General features: G+C 34.5%; 1 protein-coding gene across 1 annotated transcript in view; it reads left to right on the plus strand.

Moving 5' to 3' along the window:
- LOC134293037 (excitatory amino acid transporter 1-like) overlaps nt 1-22,868 on the plus strand; it is a 51,130-nt gene that overhangs the window by 4,462 nt on the left and 23,800 nt on the right. Inside the window, exons 3-5 of the mRNA XM_062959295.1 lie at nt 3,649-3,734; nt 6,607-6,846; nt 17,447-17,584. Of these exons, the coding sequence (XP_062815365.1) occupies nt 3,649-3,734; nt 6,607-6,846; nt 17,447-17,584 (464 nt within the window). The remainder of the gene's footprint in view (nt 1-3,648; nt 3,735-6,606; nt 6,847-17,446; nt 17,585-22,868) is intronic.

The raw sequence follows: 22,868 nt of genomic DNA on the forward strand, positions 1-22,868 counted from the left end.
GCGTTGCTGTGGCGTTGTCTGGTGGTGTTGGTGAGAACTTGTTGAGGTCGTGGTGGAATTGAATGTCTGTTGTATGGTTGTCTTTATGTTTAGTATGCATTGGGTTGTTTGTGTACTGTGATAGAGGGGGTCTATGTCCCTGTGTCGTATTGTATAGTATTTATACGTTGTCCATATGTTGTGAATGCTGCATAGTAGAAAGGGTTGGGCTGGATGGCCCTTAGGGGTCTCTGCAAACTCTTGGATTCTATGCTTCTATTATTATTATTATTATCATCATCATCATCATCATCATCATTATTATGTAGAGGCTGGATGGCCATCTGTCAGGAGTGCTTGGATTGTGTCCTCCTGCATGGCAGAAGGAAGTCGATCTGGATGATCCTTAGGGGTCACTCCAAACCATAGGATTGCATGATGTTGTTGTTGTTGTTATTATTATTATTATTAGTATTATTAGTATTATTAGTATTATTATTATTATCTTCATCATCATTATTATGTAGAAGCTGTATGGCCATCTGTCAGGAGTGCTTGGATTGTGTCCTCCTGCATGGTAGAAGGAAGTCGATCTGGATGATCCTTAGGGGTCACTCCAAACCATAGGATTGCATGATGTTGTTGTTATTATTATTATTATTATTATTATTATTAGTATTATTATTATTATCTTCATCATCATTATTATGTAGAAGCTGTATGGCCATCTGTCAGGAGTGCTTGGATTGTGTCCTCCTGCATGGTAAAAGGAAGTCGATCTGGATGATCCTTAGGGGTCACTCCAAACCATAGGATTGTATGTTGTTGTTATTATTATTATTATTATTATTATTATTATTATTATTATTATTATCTTCATCATCATTATTATGTAGAGGCTGGATGGCCATCTGTCAGGAGTGCTTGGATTGTGTCCTCCTGCATGGTAAAAGGAAGTCGATCTGGATGATCCTTAGGGGTCACTCCAAACCATAGGATTGTATGTTATTATTATTATTATTATTATTATTATCTTCATCATCATTATTATGTAGAGGCTGGATGGCCATCTGTCAGGAGTGCTTGGATTGTGTCCTCCTGCCTGGTAGAAGGAAGTCGATCTGGATGATCCTTAGGGGTCACTCCAAACCATAGGATTGTATGTTATTATTATTATTATTATTATTATTATTATTATTATTATTATCTTCATCATCATTATTATGTAGAGGCTGGATGGCCATCTGTCAGGAGTGCTTGGATTGTGTCCTCCTGCCTGGTAGAAGGAAGTCGATCTGGATGATCCTTAGGGGTCACTCCAAACCATAGGATTGCATGATGTTGTTATTATTATTATTATTATTATTATTATCTTCATCATCATTATTATGTAGAGGTTGGATGGCCATCTGTCAGGAGTGCTTGGATTGTGTCCTCCTGCCTGGTAGAAGGAAGTCGATCTGGATGATCCTTAGGGGTCACTCCAAACCATAGGATTGTATGTTATTATTATTATTATTATTATTATTATTATTATTATTATTATTATTATTATCTTCATCATCATTATTATGTAGAGGCTGGATGGCCATCTGTCAGGAGTGCTTGGATTGTGTCCTCCTGCCTGGTAGAAGGAAGTCGATCTGGATGATCCTTAGGGGTCACTCCAAACCATAGGATTGCATGATGTTGTTATTATTATTATTATTATTATTATTATCTTCATCATCATTATTATGTAGAGGCTGGATGGCCATCTGTCAGGAGTGCTTGGATTGTGTCCTCCTGCATGGTAGAAGGAAGTCGATCTGGATGATCCTTAGGGGTCACTCCAAACCATAGGATTGTATGTTATTATTATTATTATTATTATTATTATTATTATTATTATCTTCATCATCATTATTATGTAGAGGCTGGATGGCCATCTGTCAGGAGTGCTTGGATTGTGTCCTCCTGCCTGGTAGAAGGAAGTCGATCTGGATGATCCTTAGGGGTCACTCCAAACCATAGGATTGCATGATGTTGTTATTATTATTATTATTATTATTATTATCTTCATCATCATTATTATGTAGAGGCTGGATGGCCATCTGTCAGGAGTGCTTGGATTGTGTCCTCCTGCCTGGTAGAAGGAAGTCGATCTGGATGATCCTTAGGGGTCACTCCAAACCATAGGATTGCATGATGTTGTTATTATTATTATTATTATTATTATTATCTTCATCATCATTATTATGTAGAGGCTGGATGGCCATCTGTCAGGAGTGCTTGGATTGTGTCCTCCTGCATGCTAGAAGGAAGTCGATTTGGATGATCCTTAGGGGTCACTCCAAACCATAGGATTGTATGATGTTGTTGTTATTATTATTATTATTATTATTGAGAGGTTGGGTGGGCAGAGTGGGTTGCTAGGAGACCAAGTGGGCGGAGCTTAGGCTTCTAAACTGGCAGCAATTGGATAAAAACAATTATTCCTCTCCCTCTAATTAGGACTTTATTTTTCTTTTCTTTTTGTTGTATGAACGTAGAGGCATGGATGAGGGGTTGTGCTGCCAAGTTTAGTGTTTCTGGGGTGTGTAGTTTTGTTGTTTTGTTGGTCGCCGTGATGCCATCACTCATTTATATATATATAGATGTGGACTCAAGATTATCCAGTTCAAAGCAGATAATATAAGATTATAAATGGGTTATATAACTGTGTGGAAGGGCCTTGAGTACACTGCCATATAATCCAGTTCAAATCTGATAATCAGTATTTTATAGGCAGTGTAGAAGAGGCCTAAGTGAGGCCTAACTCTGCCTAAGTGTGGAAGAGGCCTAAGTGAGGCCTAACTCTGCCTAAGTGTGGAAGAGGCCTAAGTGAGGCCTAACTCTGCCTAAGTGTGGAAGAGGCCTAAGTGAGGCCTAACTCTGCCTAAGTGTGGAAGAGGCCTAAGTGAGGCCTAACTCTGCCTAAGTGTGGAAGAGGCCTAAGTGAGGCCTAACTCTGCCTAAGTGTGGAAGAGGCCTAAATGAGGCCTAACTCTGCCTAAGTGTGGAAGAGGCCTAAGTGAGGCCTAACTCTGCCTGTATCCTGGGCTGAGTGGGTTGCTAGGAGACCAAGTGGGCAGAGCTTATCCTTCTAACTGGCAGTAATTGGATAAAAACAATTATTCCTCTCCCTCTAATTAAGACTTTATTTTTCTTTTCTTTTTGTTGTATGAACGTAGAGGCATGGATGAGGGGTTGTGCTGCCAAGTTTAGTGTTTCTGGGGTGTGTAGTTTTGTTGTTTTGTTGGTCGCCGTGATGCCATCACTCTTTTATATATCTAGATAGCTAGTTACAATTATATTATATTTAATTATTATATTGTTATATTATAATGTTATTATATTATTATAATATTATTATAATTATAATATTATTTTTAATTATTATATTGTTATATTATAATATTATTATATTATTATAATATAATTATAATATTATTTTTAATTATTATATTGTTATATTATAATATTATTATAATATGATAGAGAGAGGGAGGCGGTGGCTTTGCAAGGAGAGCCAGGACCAGGAAGGGGTTAAACCCAGCTTTGGGATCTGGGCACAGGTACCCGCAACCGGAGTCTCCTCCTCCCCGTCGGACTTCCCTCTAATCCCTTCTTTCTTTTCTTTTTGGCCAGAAGAATTGAGGACGAAGACGGTGGTCCCCAGCGAAGGAGGGCGGCGGAGAGGCCGAGAGCGGCGAGAGCGGAGGAGGCATCGCCAGGTGGGTCAAGGGTGGCCTTTTTGGGGAGGGGGCCTTTCCCGTCCCAGTGGAGTCCCCCAGCAGCTGCTTTCAAAAATACTTCTCGGCTTGCGTAGTAGTCGAGAGTTGGCACTCGTGTCCCCAAATGCCTTCGCTTCAGTTATTATTAGATATATAATTATTGTTACTATTACTTATTCTTCCCTTCGTGGGCATCGAAGCCATAGGGTTAGACATGTATCATATTGGGCTGTAATAATAATAATAATAATAATAATAATAATAATAATAATAATAATAATAAAAATCAGCTGATGACCCAAAATGCAGACTGTGCAAGGAAGCTGATGAAACCATGGATCATATCCTCAGCTGCTGTAAGAAAATCGCACAGACAGACTACAAACAGAGGCACAACTATGTATAATAATAATAATAATAATAATAATAATAAAAATCAGCTGATGACCCAAAATGCAGACTGTGCAAGGAAGCTGATGAAACCATGGATCATATCCTCAGCTGCTGTAAGAAAATCGCACAGACAGACTACAAACAGAGGCACAACTATGTATAATAATAATAATAATAATAATAATAATAATAATAATAATAATAATAATAAAAAGAAGAAGAAGAAGTAATAATAATAATAATAATAATAAAAATCAGCTGATGACCCAAAATGCAGACTGTGCAAGGAAGCTGATGAAACCATGGATCGTATCCTCAGCTGCTGTAAGAAAATTGCACAGACAGACTACAAACAGAGGCACAACTATGTATAAAAATAATAATAATAATTTATTAATATTAATATTATATAATATTTATTAATATTTTATTGTATGACACAGCAAACAAGATAGATATGCTGGATTTCGTATCACAAAATCACAAGTCGAACATTTCCCAAGTGTCTAGGACTGTGTGATGTATCATACAATAAAATAATAATAATAATAATAATAATAATAATAATAATAATAATATACATCACACAGTCCTAGACACTTGGGAAGTGATCGACTTGTAATTTTGTGATATGAAATCTAGCATGTCTATCTTGTTTGCTGTGTCATATAATACAATAATAATAATAATAATAATAATAATAATAATAATACATCACACAGTCCTAGACACTTGGGAAGTGTTTGACTTGTGATTTTGTGATACAAAATCCAGCATGTCTATCTTGTTTGCTGTGTCGTAAAATATAATAATAATAATAATAATAATAATACATCACACAGTCCTAGACACTTGGGAAGTGTTCCACTTGTGATTTTGTGATATGAAATCCAGCATGTCTATCTTGTTTGCTGTGTCATAATAATAATAATAATAATAATAATAATAATAATAATAATAATAATAATAATAATGTATTAATAATATTATATAATATTTATTGTTGTTGTTATTATTTATTCTTACCTTAGTGGCCTGATTTTCTTCTCTTCGAGGGCATTGAAGCCGTATCATTACTCATGTGTAATATTGGACTGGATGTATATATTTAATATCTATATCTATATCTATATCTATATCTATATATATATATATATATATATATATATATATAAATGTAATGTAGGTTTGTAGTACCGAGTAAACAACAAAACCACTGAACCAAATCACACCATATTTGGCCACAAAAGACATAGTCGTCCAAACAAAAAAAACCCTGGAAAAATAAAGTCCAAATTAGTGGATGAAGAAGAGCCGTTTTCAACCCTGTCTGCCGGTCAGAAGGGTAGGCCCTAATTAGGACTGAGTAAACAACAAAACCACTGAACCAAATCACACCATATTTGGCCACAAAAGACATAATCATCCAAACAAAAAAACCTGGAAAACAAAAGTCCAAATTAGAAGACGAGGAAGAGCCGTTTTCAACCCTGTCTGCCGGTCAGAAGGGTAGGCCCTAATTAGGACTGAGTAAACAACAAAACCACTGAACCAAATCACACCATATTTGGCCACAAAAGACATAATCATCCAAACAAAAAAACCTGGAAAAATAAAGTCCAAATTAGAAGACAAGGAAGAGCCATTTTCAACCCTGTCTGCCGGTCAGAAGGGTAGGCCCTAATTAGGACTGAGTAAACAACAAAACCACTGAACCAAATCACACCATATTTGGCCACAAAAGACATAATCATCCAAACAAAAAAACCTGGAAAACAAAAGTCCAAATTAGAAGACGAGGAAGAGCCGTTTTCAACCCTGTCTGCCGGTCAGAAGGGTAGGCCCTAATTAGGACTGAGTAAACAACAAAACCACTGAACCAAATCACACCATATTTGGCCACAAAAGACATAATCATCCAAACAAAAAAACCTGGAAAACTAAAGTCCAAATTAGAAGACGAGGAAGAGCCGTTTTCAACCCTGTCTGCCGGTCAGAAGGGTAGGCCCTAATTAGGACTGAGTAAACAACAAAACCACTGAACCAAATCACACCATATTTGGCCACAAAAGACATAATCATCCAAACAAAAAAACCTGGAAAACTAAAGTCCAAATTAGAAGACGAGGAAGAGCCGTTTTCAACCCCGTCTGCCGGTCAGAAGGGTAGGCCCTAATTAGGACTGAGTAAACAACAAAACCACTGAACCAAATCACACCATATTTGGCCACAAAAGACATAATCATCCAAACAAAAAAACCTGGAAAACTAAAGTCCAAATTAGAGGACGAGGAAGAGCCGTTTTCAACCCCGTCTGCCGGTCAGAAGGGTAGGCCCTAATTAGGACTAACAACAAAACCACTGGTCCTCTGGCCCTCCTTGTGCTTCTGGGTCACGCGGGGCACGTGAAGTCCCGGCTTTGCAGCCCTCAATCCCGTGGCGTTGGCTCCGCGGGTGACGCCGGCTTCTCTTTCCGCAGGGATGCTGAGCCCGGCCATGGCGGAGCGCCAGAGCCACGCCAACAGCCTCTTCCTGAACGAGGGCTCCTCCAAGCGGCTGGGCTCCGGGGGACGGGCCCAGCGCCTGCGACACGCCCTGGGCAAGCGGGCCGCCCACGCCCGGAAGCGCATGCGCATGGGGCTCTTCACGCGCGACGGCCTCCGGGCATGCCTCCGCCGCAACGCCTTCGTCCTGCTCACCGTCTCGGCCGTCCTGATGGGTAAGGAAGTCTGGCCCTGATCCGTCATTAACTGTGGGAGAGGAAGCGTTTGAAAGTACTGCAAATCCCATCATCCGTGGTCCCTCCTCCCCCAAACCGTACCAGGGGGTAGAGTGGGTCATGGGAGTTATGTGTGCCAAGTTTGGTAGTGATTCGTCATTGGTGGGAGTCGCAGTGGTCTGAGGAAGTGAGTGAAGGTACTGAAAGTCCCATCATCCTTGGTCCATCCTCCCCCAAACCGTACCAGGACGTAAAGATGGTCATGGGAGTTATATGTGCCAAGTTTGGTAGTGATTCGTCATTGGTGGGAGTCGCAGTGGTCTGAGGAAGTGAGTGAAGGTACTGAAAGTCCCATCATCCTTGGTCCATCCTCCCCCAAACCGTACCAGGACGTAAAGATGGTCATGGGAGTTATATGTGCCAAGTTTGGTAGTGATTCGTCATTGGTGGGAGTCGCAGTGGTCTGAGGAAGTGAGTGAAGGTACTGAAAGTCCCATCATCCTTGGTCCGTCCTCCCCCAAACCGTACCAGGGTGTAAAGTGGGTCATGGGGGTAGTGTGTGCCAAGTTTGGGCCGGGTCTGTCATTCTTGGGGATCGCAGTGGCCTGTGAAAGTGGAAGCCAATCAGAAAGCTGCCACATACATACATACATACATACATACCCACATACATACACATACATACCCACATACATACACATACATACATGCATACATACACACACATACACACATACATACACACATATATACATACATACATACCCACATACATTCACAGACATACCCACATACATACATACATACATACCCACATACATACACATATATACCCACATACATACACATACATACATGCATACATACACACACATACATACATACATACATACCCACATACATACACATACATACCCACATACATACGCAGACATACCCACATACATACATACATACATACCCACATACATACACATATATACCCACATACATACACATACATACATGCATACATACACACACATACCCACATACATACACACATATATACATACATACATACATACCCACATACATACACATACATACCCACATACATACATGCATACATACACACACATACACACATACATACACACATATATACATACATACATACCCACATACATTCACAGACATACCCACATACATACATACCCACATACATACACAGACATACCCACATACATACATACATACACACACATACCCACATACATACATACATATATACATACATACATACCCACATATATACACAGACATACCCACATATATACATACATACATACCCACATACATACACATACATACCCACATACATACACATACATACATGCATACATACACACACATACACACATACATACACACATATATACATACATACATACCCACATACATTCACAGACATACCCACATACATACATACATACATACCCACATACATACACAGACATACCCACATACATACATACATACACACACATACCCACATACATACCCACATATATACATACATACATACCCACATACATACACAGACATACCCACATACATACATACATACATACCCACATACATACACATATATACCCACATACATACACATACATACATGCATACATACACACACATACACACATACATACACACATATATACATACATACATACCCACATACATTCACAGACATACCCACATACATACATACCCACATACATACACAGACATACCCACATACATACATACATACATACCCACATACATACACATACATACCCACATACATACACATACATACATGCATACATACACACACATACACACATACATACACACATATATACATACATACATACCCACATACATTCACAGACATACCCACATACATACATACATACATACCCACATACATACACAGACATACCCACATACATACATACATACACACACATACCCACATACATACCCACATATATACATACATACATACCCACATACATACACAGACATACCCACATACATACATACATACATACCCACATACATACACATATATACCCACATACATACACATACATACATGCATACATACACACACATACACACATACATACACACATATATACATACATACATACCCACATACATTCACAGACATACCCACATACATACATACATACACACACATACCCACATACATACCCACATATATACATACATACATACCCACATATATACACAGACATACCCACATATATACATACATACATACCCACATACATACACATACATACCCACATACATACATACATACACACACATACACACATACATACACACATATATACATACATACATACCCACATACATACACAGACATACCCACATACATACATACATACATACCCACATACATACACATATATACCCACATACATACACATACATACATACCCACATACATACACATACACACATACATACACACATATATACATACATACATACCCACATACATACACAGACATACCCACATACATACATACATACATACCCACATACATACACATATATACCCACATACATACACATACATACATGCATACATACACACACATACACACATACATACACACATATATACATACATACATACCCACATACATTCACAGACATACCCACATACATACATACCCACATACATACACAGACATACCCACATACATACATACATACATACCCACATACATACACATACATACCCACATACATACACATACATACATGCATACATACACACACATACACACATACATACACACATATATACATACATACATACCCACATACATTCACAGACATACCCACATACATACATACATACATACCCACATACATACACAGACATACCCACATACATACATACATACACACACATACCCACATACATACCCACATATATACATACATACATACCCACATACATACACAGACATACCCACATACATACATACATACATACCCACATACATACACATATATACCCACATACATACACATACATACATGCATACATACACACACATACACACATACATACACACATATATACATACATACATACCCACATACATTCACAGACATACCCACATACATACATACCCACATACATACACAGACATACCCACATACATACATACATACACACACATACCCACATACATACCCACATATATACATACATACATACCCACATATATACACAGACATACCCACATATATACATACATACATACCCACATACATACACATACATACCCACATACATACATACATACATACCCACATACATACACATATATACCCACATACATACACATACATACATGCATACATACACACACATACACACATACATACACACATATATACATACATACATACCCACATACATTCACAGACATACCCACATACATACATACCCACATACATACACAGACATACCCACATACATACATACATACACACACATACCCACATACATACCCACATATATACATACATACATACCCACATATATACACAGACATACCCACATATATACCCACATATATACATACACAGACATACCCACATACATACATACCCACATACATACACATACATATACACATACATACACATACATACCCACGTACATACACATACATACCCACATACATTCCCACATACATACATACATACACAGACATACCCACATACATACACAGACATACCCACATACATACATACATACATACACACAGATACCCACATACATACCCACATATATACATACATACATACCCACATACATACACAGACATACCCACATACATACATACATACACACACATACCCACATACATACCCACATATATACACAGACATACCCACATACATACACACACATACCCACATACATACCCACATACATACACAGACATACCCACATACATACACACACATACCCACATACATACCCACATATATACATACATACGTACCCACATACATACACAGACATACCCACATATATACACAGACATACCCACATATATACCCACATATATACATACACAGACATACCCACATACATACACAGACATACCCACATACATACATACCCACATACAAACACATACATATCCACATACATACACAGACATACCCACGTACATACATACATACACACAGATACCCACATACATACCCACATACATACACACACATACCCACATACATACCCACATACATACACAGACATACCCACATACATACATACATACACACACATACCCACATACATACCCACATATATACATACATACATACCCACATACATACACAGACATACCCACATACATACATACATACATACCCACATACATACACATATATACCCACATACATACACATACATACATGCATACATACACACACATACACACATACATACACACATATATACATACATACATACCCACATACATTCACAGACATACCCACATACATACATACCCACATACATACACAGACATACCCACATACATACATACATACACACACATACCCACATACATACCCACATATATACATACATACATACCCACATATATACACAGACATACCCACATATATACCCACATATATACATACACAGACATACCCACATACATACATACCCACATACATACACATACATATACACATACATACACATACATACCCACGTACATACACATACATACCCACATACATTCCCACATACATACATACATACACAGACATACCCACATACATACACAGACATACCCACATACATACATACATACACACAGATACCCACATACATACCCACATATATACATACATACATACCCACATACATACACAGACATACCCACATACATACATACATACACACACATACCCACATACATACCCACATATATACACAGACATACCCACATACATACACACACATACCCACATACATACCCACATACATACACAGACATACCCACATACATACACACACATACCCACATACATACCCACATATATACATACATACATACCCACATACATACACAGACATACCCACATACATACATACATACACACACATACCCACATACATACCCACATATATACACAGACATACCCACATACATACACACACATACCCACATACATACCCACATACATACACAGACATACCCACATACATACACAGACATACCCACATACATACACACACATACCCACATACATACCCACATATATACATACATACGTACCCACATACATACACAGACATACCCACATACATACCCACATATATACATACATACGTACCCACATACATACACAGACATACCCACATACATACCCACATATATACACAGACATACCCACATATATACCCACATATATACATACACAGACATACCCACATACATACCCACATATATACACAGACATACCCACATATATACCCACATATATACATACACAGACATACCCACATACATACACAGACATACCCACATACATACATACCCACATACAAACACATACATATCCACATACATACACAGACATACCCACGTACATACATACATACACACAGATACCCACATACATACCCACATACATACACAGACATACCCACATACATACACACACATACCCACATACATACCCACATATATACATACATACATACCCACATACATACACAGACATACCCACATACATACCCACATATATACACAGACATACCCACATATATACCCACATACATACATACCCACATACATTCCCACATACATACATACATACATACACAGACATACCCACATACATACACAGACATACCCACATACATACACAGACATACCCACATACATACCCACATATATACATACATACATACCCACATACATACACAGACATACCCACATACATACATACCCACATACAAACACAGACATACCCACATACATACCCACATATATACACAGACATACCCACATACATACATACATACACACACATACCCACATACATACCCACATATATACACAGACATACCCACATACATACACACACATACCCACATACATACCCACATACATACACAGACATACCCACATACATACACACACATACCCACATACATACCCACATATATACATACATACGTACCCACATACATACACAGACATACCCACATACATACCCACATATATACACAGACATACCCACATATATACCCACATATATACATACACAGACATACCCACATACATACACAGACATACCCACATACATACATACCCACATACAAACACATACATATCCACATACATACACACACATACCCACATACATACCCACATACATACACAGACATACCCACATACATACATACATACACACACATACCCACATACATACCCACATACATACACACACATACCCACATACATACCCACATATATACACAGACATACCCACATACATACACACACATACCCACATACATACCCACATATATACATACATACGTACCCACATACATACACAGACATACCCACATACATACCCACATATATACATACATACGTACCCACATACATACACAGACATACCCACATACATACCCACATATATACACAGACATACCCACATATATACCCACATATATACATACACAGACATACCCACATACATACACAGACATACCCACATACATACATACCCACATACAAACACATACATATCCACATACATACACAGACATACCCACGTACATACATACATACACACAGATACCCACATACATACCCACATACATACACACACATACCCACATACATACCCACATACATACACAGACATACCCACATACATACATACATACACACACATACCCACATACATACCCACATATATACATACATACATACCCACATACATACACAGACATACCCACATACATACATACATACATACCCACATACATACACATATATACCCACATACATACACATACATACATGCATACATACACACACATACACACATACATACACACATATATACATACATACATACCCACATACATTCACAGACATACCCACATACATACATACCCACATACATACACAGACATACCCACATACATACATACATACACACACATACCCACATACATACCCACATATATACATACATACATACCCACATATATACACAGACATACCCACATATATACCCACATATATACATACACAGACATACCCACATACATACATACCCACATACATACACATACATATACACATACATACACATACATACCCACGTACATACACATACATACCCACATACATTCCCACATACATACATACATACACAGACATACCCACATACATACACAGACATACCCACATACATACATACATACACACAGATACCCACATACATACCCACATATATACATACATACATACCCACATACATACACAGACATACCCACATACATACATACATACACACACATACCCACATACATACCCACATATATACACAGACATACCCACATACATACACACACATACCCACATACATACCCACATACATACACAGACATACCCACATACATACACACACATACCCACATACATACCCACATATATACATACATACGTACCCACATACATACACAGACATACCCACATACATACCCACATATATACATACATACGTACCCACATACATACACAGACATACCCACATACATACCCACATATATACACAGACATACCCACATATATACCCACATATATACATACACAGACATACCCACATACATACACAGACATACCCACATACATACATACCCACATACAAACACATACATATCCACATACATACACAGACATACCCACGTACATACATACATACACACAGATACCCACATACATACCCACATACATACACAGACATACCCACATACATACACACACATACCCACATACATACCCACATATATACATACATACATACCCACATACATACACAGACATACCCACATACATACCCACATATATACACAGACATACCCACATATATACCCACATACATACATACCCACATACATTCCCACATACATACATACATACATACACAGACATACCCACATACATACACAGACATACCCACATACATACACAGACATACCCACATACATACCCACATATATACATACATACATACCCACATACATACACAGACATACCCACATACATACATACCCACATACAAACACATACATATCCACATACATACCCATACATACCCACATACATACAAACACTGACTCTTGAGCCTGGATGGCCATCTGCTTTGATTGTGCTTTCCCTGCATGAAGGCAGAAGGGGGTTGCACTAGGTGGCTCCTTGTTGTTGTTGTTGTTATCAATATTATTATCATTAATATTATTGAGGTTGGATGGCCATCTGTCCAGTGTCCTTTGATTGTGCTTTCCCTGCATGGAGGCAGAAGGGGCTAATAACAATACTAATACTAATACTAATAATAGTCCACTAGGTGACCTATATGTTGTTGTTGTTATTATTATTATCAATATTAATATTATTATAATTAATATTATTGAGGTTGGATGGCCATCTGTTGGGAGGGCTTTGATTGTGTCTCCGTTCCCGGTCGGCTAACGAGGCCTCGTTTGGGGCTGGAAGGGTTCCTCTGCCAGGGATTAAGCCGGTCATGGGTTGCTTTGGCGTGACGTCCGTCCGCGGGGAACACGCTTTGGAATGGGAAATCAGGTTACTTAACTATGACCTCCCCGGTGGTTGTTGCTCCTGCCTTGGAAGATTTCATGCAGGGGCTGGATGGCCATCTGTCGGGAGGGCTTTGATTGTGCTTTTCCTGCATCAAGGCAGAATAAAGGGGGTTGGACTGGATGGCCCATGGAGTCTCTTCCAACTTTATTGTTATTATTATTATTATTATTATGGCTGGATGGCCATAATATAATAATGATACTACTAGTACATTACTACTACTACATAACATAATAATGTTACTACTAGTAAATTACTACTACTACATAACATAATAATGTTACTACTAGTAAATTACTACTACTACATAACATAATAATGATACTACTAGTAAATTACTACTACTACATAACATAATATTAGTAGTAGTAGTGTTAGTAAATAATAATAATAGTAGTAGTAATAGTAGTAGTAAAATTGTTATAATATTATTAGTAGTAGTACTGTTTGTAAATAATAATAATAATAGTAGTAGTAATAGTAGTAGTATAATTGTTATAATATTATTAGTAGTAGTGTTAGTTAATAATAATAATAGTAGTAGTAATAGTAGTAGTAGTAGTATAATTGTTATAATATTATTATTAGTAGTAGTGTTAGTAAATAATAATAATAGTAGTAGTAGTAATAGTAGTAGTAGTATAATTGTTATAATATTAGTAGTAGTAGTGTTAGTAAATAATAATAATAGTAGTAGTAATAGTAGTAGTATAATTGTTATAATATTATTAGTAGTAGTGTTAGTTAATATAGTAGTAGTAGTAGTATAATTGTTATAATATTATTATTAGTAGTAGTGTTAGTAAATAATAATAATAGTAGTAGTAATAGTATAATTGTTATAATATTATTAATAGTAGTAGTGTTAGTAAATAATAGTAGTAGTAGTAATAGTAGTAGTAGTAGTATAATTGTTATAATATTATTATTAGTAGTAGTGTTAGTAAATAACAATAATAGTAGTAGTAGTATAATTGTTATAATATTATTAGTAGTAGTAGTGTTAGTAAATAATAATAATAGTAGTAGTAGTAGTATAATTGTTATAATATTATTAGTAGTAGTAGTGTTAGTAAATAATAATAGTAGTAGTAGTAGTAGTAGTATAATTGTTATAATATTATTAGTAGTAGTAGTGTTAGTAAATAATAATAATAGTAGTAGTTGTAGTAGTAGTATAATTGTTATAATATTATTAGTAGTAGTGTTAGTAAATAATAATAGTAGTAGTAATAGTAGTAGTAGTAGTATAATTGTTATAATATTATTATTATTAGTAGTAGTGTTAGTAAATAATAATAATAGTAGTAGTAGTAGTATAATTGTAATAATATTATTAGTAGTAGTAACATTAATTAATAATAATAATAATAATAATAATAATAATAATAATAACTTCTCTTAAATTGTGGTGCCCAGAATTGGACACAGTCTTATTCCCAACAAAGAGGCCCAACCAAAGCCCAATCGCGAGGCACCCTCAGTCCGGACACTCGGCTCCTTTGGATGCAGCCTAGGATCGCCTTGGGCTTTCTCGCTGCTGCATCACCCTCTTGGCTCGTGTCCCACTCGAGGCCGCCTGGGGAAGGGGGTTTTTGTGGCGCTGCTTTGACGGGGGTCTGGGTCTCCCCTTCCCGCAGGCGTGACGCTGGCGCTGGCCTTGCGCCCGTACCGGATGAGCTACCGGCAGATCAAGTACTTCTCCTTCCCCGGGGAGCTCCTCATGCGGATGCTGCAGATGCTGGTCCTCCCGCTCATCGTCTCCAGCCTCATCACAGGTCGGGATTCTCTCTCGCATCCATCCCTCCTCATTATCATTATTATTATTATATTATTATATCATCATCATCATCATCGCTCTTCAATTGGGGTGTCCAAAATTAGATTATTATTATTATTTTAATATTAATATTATTATATTATATTATATTTATATTATTAATATTTTAATAATAATAATAATAATAATAAATTTATTTTTATACCCCGCCTCTATCTCCTCAAAGGGACACAACAATAGACAAAAAAACATGCACAATTATAAAAATTGAAACATTAGCATAAACATAAACATTTTATATATTATTATTAATATCATCATGATCATAATCTCTCTTCAATTGGGGTGTCCAAAATTATATATTATTATTATTATTATTATTATTATTATTATTATTATTATTATTATTATTATAATATTAATATTATTATATTATATTAATATTATTAATATTTTAATAATAATAATAATAGACAAAAAAACATGCACAATTATAAAAATTGAAACATTAGCATAAACATAAACATTTTATATATTATATCATCATCATCATCGCTCTACAATAGGGGTGTCCAGAATTATAACATTATTATATATATTTTTTATTATTATTATTATTATTATTATTATTATTATTATTATTATTATTATTATATCATCATGATCATCATCTCTCTTCAATTGGGGTGTCCAAAATTATATTATTATTATTATTATTATTATTATTATTTTAATATTAATATTATTATATTATATTAATATTATTAATATTTTAATAATAATAATAATAGACAAATAAACATGCACAATTATAAAAATTGAAACATTAGCATAAACATAAACATTTTATATATTATATCATCATCATCATCGCTCTACAATAGGGGTGTCCAGAATTATAACATTATTATATATATTTATTATTATTATTATTATTATTATTATTATTATTATTATTATTATTATATCATCATGATCATAATCTCTCTTCAATTGGGGTGTCCAAAATTATATTATTATTATTATTATTATTTTAATATTAATCTATATATATAAAAGAGTGATGGCATCACGGCAGCGGACAAAACAACAAAACTAAACACCCCACAACCTCGAAAATTGACATCACAACCCCTCATCCATGCCTCTAGGTTGATACAACAAAAAGAAAGGAAAAATAAAGTCCTAATTAGAGGGAGAGGAATAATTGTTTTTATCCAATTGCTGCCAGTTAGAAGGCTAAGCTCCGCTCACTTGGTCTCCTAGCAACCCACTCAGCCCAAGGGACCCTTAACTACCTTAACTACCACCAATTCCTCAATACTTTATTTCCCATACCACCATACTTCGCCACAGCAACGCGTGGCTGGGCACAGCTAGTATTATTATATTATATTATATTAATATTATTAATATTTTAATAATAATAATAATAATAACTTTATTTTTATACCCCGCCTCTATCTCCCTAAAGGGGACTCAGGGCGGCTTCCATGGGGCCAAGCCCGAATAAAAACAATAGCAATATAAAACACAACAATAGACAAAAAAACATGCACAATTATAAAAATTGAAACATTAGCATAAACATTAGCATAAACATAAACATTTTATATATTATATCATCATCATCATCATCGCTCTACAATAGGGGTGTCCAGAATTATATCATTATTATATTTTCTTATTATTATTATTATTATTATTATTATTATTATTATTATTATATCATCATGATCATCATCTCTCTTCAATTGGTGTGTCCAGAATTATTATTATTATTATTATTATTATTATTATTAGTCATATTATCATCATCATCATCATCGCTCTTCAATTGGGGTGTCCAGAATTATATTATTCTTATTCTTATTATTATTATTATTATTATTATTATTATATCATCATCATCATCATCATCACTCTTCAATTGGGGTGTCCAGAATTATATTATTATTATTATTTTATATATTATATTATTATTATTATTAGTCATTATTATTATCATCATCATCATCGCTCTTCAATTGGGGTGTCCAGAATTATATTATTATTATTATTATTATTATTATAGTTTATATTATTATTATTAGTCATATTATCATCATCATCATTATCATCGCTCTTCAATTGGGGTGTCCAGAATTATATCATTATTATATTATATATTATTATTATTATTATTATTATTATTATTATGATATCATCATCATCATCATGATCATCATGATCATCATCTCTTTCCAATTGGGGTGTCCAGAATTATTATAATTATTATTATCGTTATTCTTATTATTTTGTATATTATATCATCATCATCATCATCATCATCGCTCTTCAATAGGGATGTCCAGAATTATATAATCATTATATTATATAACAATAATAATAATAATAATACATGTTTTGATATGGTCAAAAGTGACTAATCAATAAAGAATTGTTGTTGTTGTTGTTATCATCATCATCATCTCTCTTCAATTGATCATCATCATCATCATCTCTTTTCAATTGGGGTGTCCAGAATTTTATTATTATTATTATTATTACAGTTTATATTATTATTATTAGTCATATCATCATCATCATCATCGCTCTTCAATTGTGGTGTCCAGAATTAATTATATTATTATTATTATATTTTATATTACTATTTTATATATTATATTATTATTATTAGTCATATCATCATCATCATCGCTCTTCAATTCCAGAATTATATTATTATTATTTTATAATTATATATTGTTATTATTTATTATTATATCATCATCATCTCGCTTCAATCAAGGTGTCCAGAATTACATTATTATTAATATTATTATTTTTATGTTGTTATATATTATCATCATCATCATCATCATCGCTCTTCAATTGAGGTGTCCAGAATTATATTATTATTATTATTTTATAATTATATATTGTTATTTATTATTATTATTATTATATCATCATCATCTCCCTTCAATTGAGGTGTCCAGAATTATATTATTATTATTATTTTATAATTATATATTGTTATTTATTATTATTATTATATCATCATCATCGCTCTTCAATTGAGGTGTCCAGAATTATATTATTATTATTATTTTATAATTATATATTGTTATTTATTATTATTATTATATCATCATCATCGCTCTTCAATTGAGGTGTCCAGAATTATATTATTATTATTATTTTATAATTATATATTGTTATTTATTATTATTATTATATCATCATCATCTCCCTTCAATTGAGGTGTCCAGAATTATATTATTATTATTATTTTATAATTATATATTGTTATTTATTATTATTATTATTATATCATCATCATCTCCCTTCAATTGAGGTGTCCAGAATTATATTATTATTATTATTTTATAATTATATATTGTTATTTATTATTATTATTATATCATCATCATCTCCCTTCAATTGAGGTGTCCAGAATTATATTATTATTATAATTATATATTGTTATTTATTATTATTATTATATCATCATCATCTCCCTTCAATTGAGGTGTCCAGAATTATATTATTATTATTATTTTATAATTATATATTGTTATTTATTATTATTATTATATCATCATCATCTCCCTTCAATTGAGGTGTCCAGAATTATATTATTATTATTTTATAATTATATATTGTTATTTATTATTATTATTATTATTATATCATCATCATCTCCCTTCAATTGAGGTGTCCAGAATTATATTATTATTATTTTATAATTATATATTGTTATTTATTATTATTATTATTATATCATCATCATCTCCCTTCAATTGAGGTGTCCAGAATTATATTATTATTATTTTAGAATAATGATGGCTGACCATTCTGGGTTGGATTGAGAGAAGCGGGGTCAGACTAGATGACCTTTGGGTGCCCCTTCCAACTTTTAGCTTTTGTTTTATTATATAATAATAGGAATAATAATAATAATAATAATAATAATAATAATAATAATAATAATGGGTGACCATTGTGGGTCGGATTGAGAGAAGCAGGGTCAGACTAGATGCCCTTTGGGTGCCCCTTCCAACTTTTAGCCATTGTTTTATTATATAATAATAGGAATAATAATAATAATAATAATAATAATAATAATAATAATAATAATGGGTGACCATTGTGGGTCGGATTGAGAGAAGCGGGGTCAGACTAGATGCCCTTTGGGTGCCCCTTCCAACTTTTAGCCATTGTTTTATTATATAATAATAGGAATAACAATAATAATAATAATAATAATAATAATAATAATAATAATAATAATAATAATGGGTGACCATTGTGGGTCGGATTGAGAGAAGCAGGGTCAGACTAGATGCCCTTTGGGTGCCCCTTCCAACTTTTAGCCTTTGTTTTATTATATAATAATAGGAATAATAATAATAATAATAATAATAATAATAATAATAATAATAATAATAATGGGTGACCATTGTGGGTCGGATTGAGAGAAGCGGGGTCAGACTAGATGCCCTTTGGGTGCCCCTTCCAACTTTTAGCCATTGTTTTATTATATAATAATAGGAATAACAATAATAATAATAATAATAATAATAATAATAATAATAATAATGGGTGACCATTGTGGGTCGGATTGAGAGAAGCAGGGTCAGACTAGATGCCCTTTGGGTGCCCCTTCCAACTTTTAGCCTTTGTTTTATTATATAATAATAGGAATAATAATAATAATAATAATAATAATAATAATAATAATAATAATAATAATGGCTGGCCATTGTGGGTCGGATTGAGAGAAGCAGGGTCAGACTAGATGCCCTTTGGGTGCCCCTTCCAACTTTTAGCCATTGTTTTATTATATAACTAGCTGTGCCCGGCCAGGCGTTGCTGTGGCAAAGTGGTGGTGGTATTGGTTAAAAATTGTTGTGTAATTTTTATTTGACGTTATTTGCATTTTTTAATTAATTTTATTGTAAGTTATCTTTTTATTTATTATATTTTATTATTTTCTTGTATTATTTTTAGTTATTTTCTGTTATTATAGCATTTTATTGTATCAATTTTTTAGTGTTTTTATTATTTTTTATTGGGTTGCTAGGAGACCAAGTTGGAGGAGCTTAGCCTTCTAACTGGCAGCAGTTGGATAAAAGCAATTATTCCTCTCTATCCAATGAGGACTTTATTTTTCTTTGCTTTTTGTTGTATCAACCTAGAGCCATGGATGATGGGTTGTGTTGTCAAATTTCGAGGTTGCGGGGCCTGTAGTTTTGTTGTTTTGTGAATCGCCGTGATGCCATCACTCTTTTATATAT

Source organism: Anolis carolinensis, unplaced genomic scaffold, assembly GCF_035594765.1.
Source record: "Anolis carolinensis isolate JA03-04 unplaced genomic scaffold, rAnoCar3.1.pri scaffold_7, whole genome shotgun sequence".
Classification (NCBI taxonomy): Eukaryota; Metazoa; Chordata; class Lepidosauria; order Squamata; family Dactyloidae; genus Anolis; species Anolis carolinensis.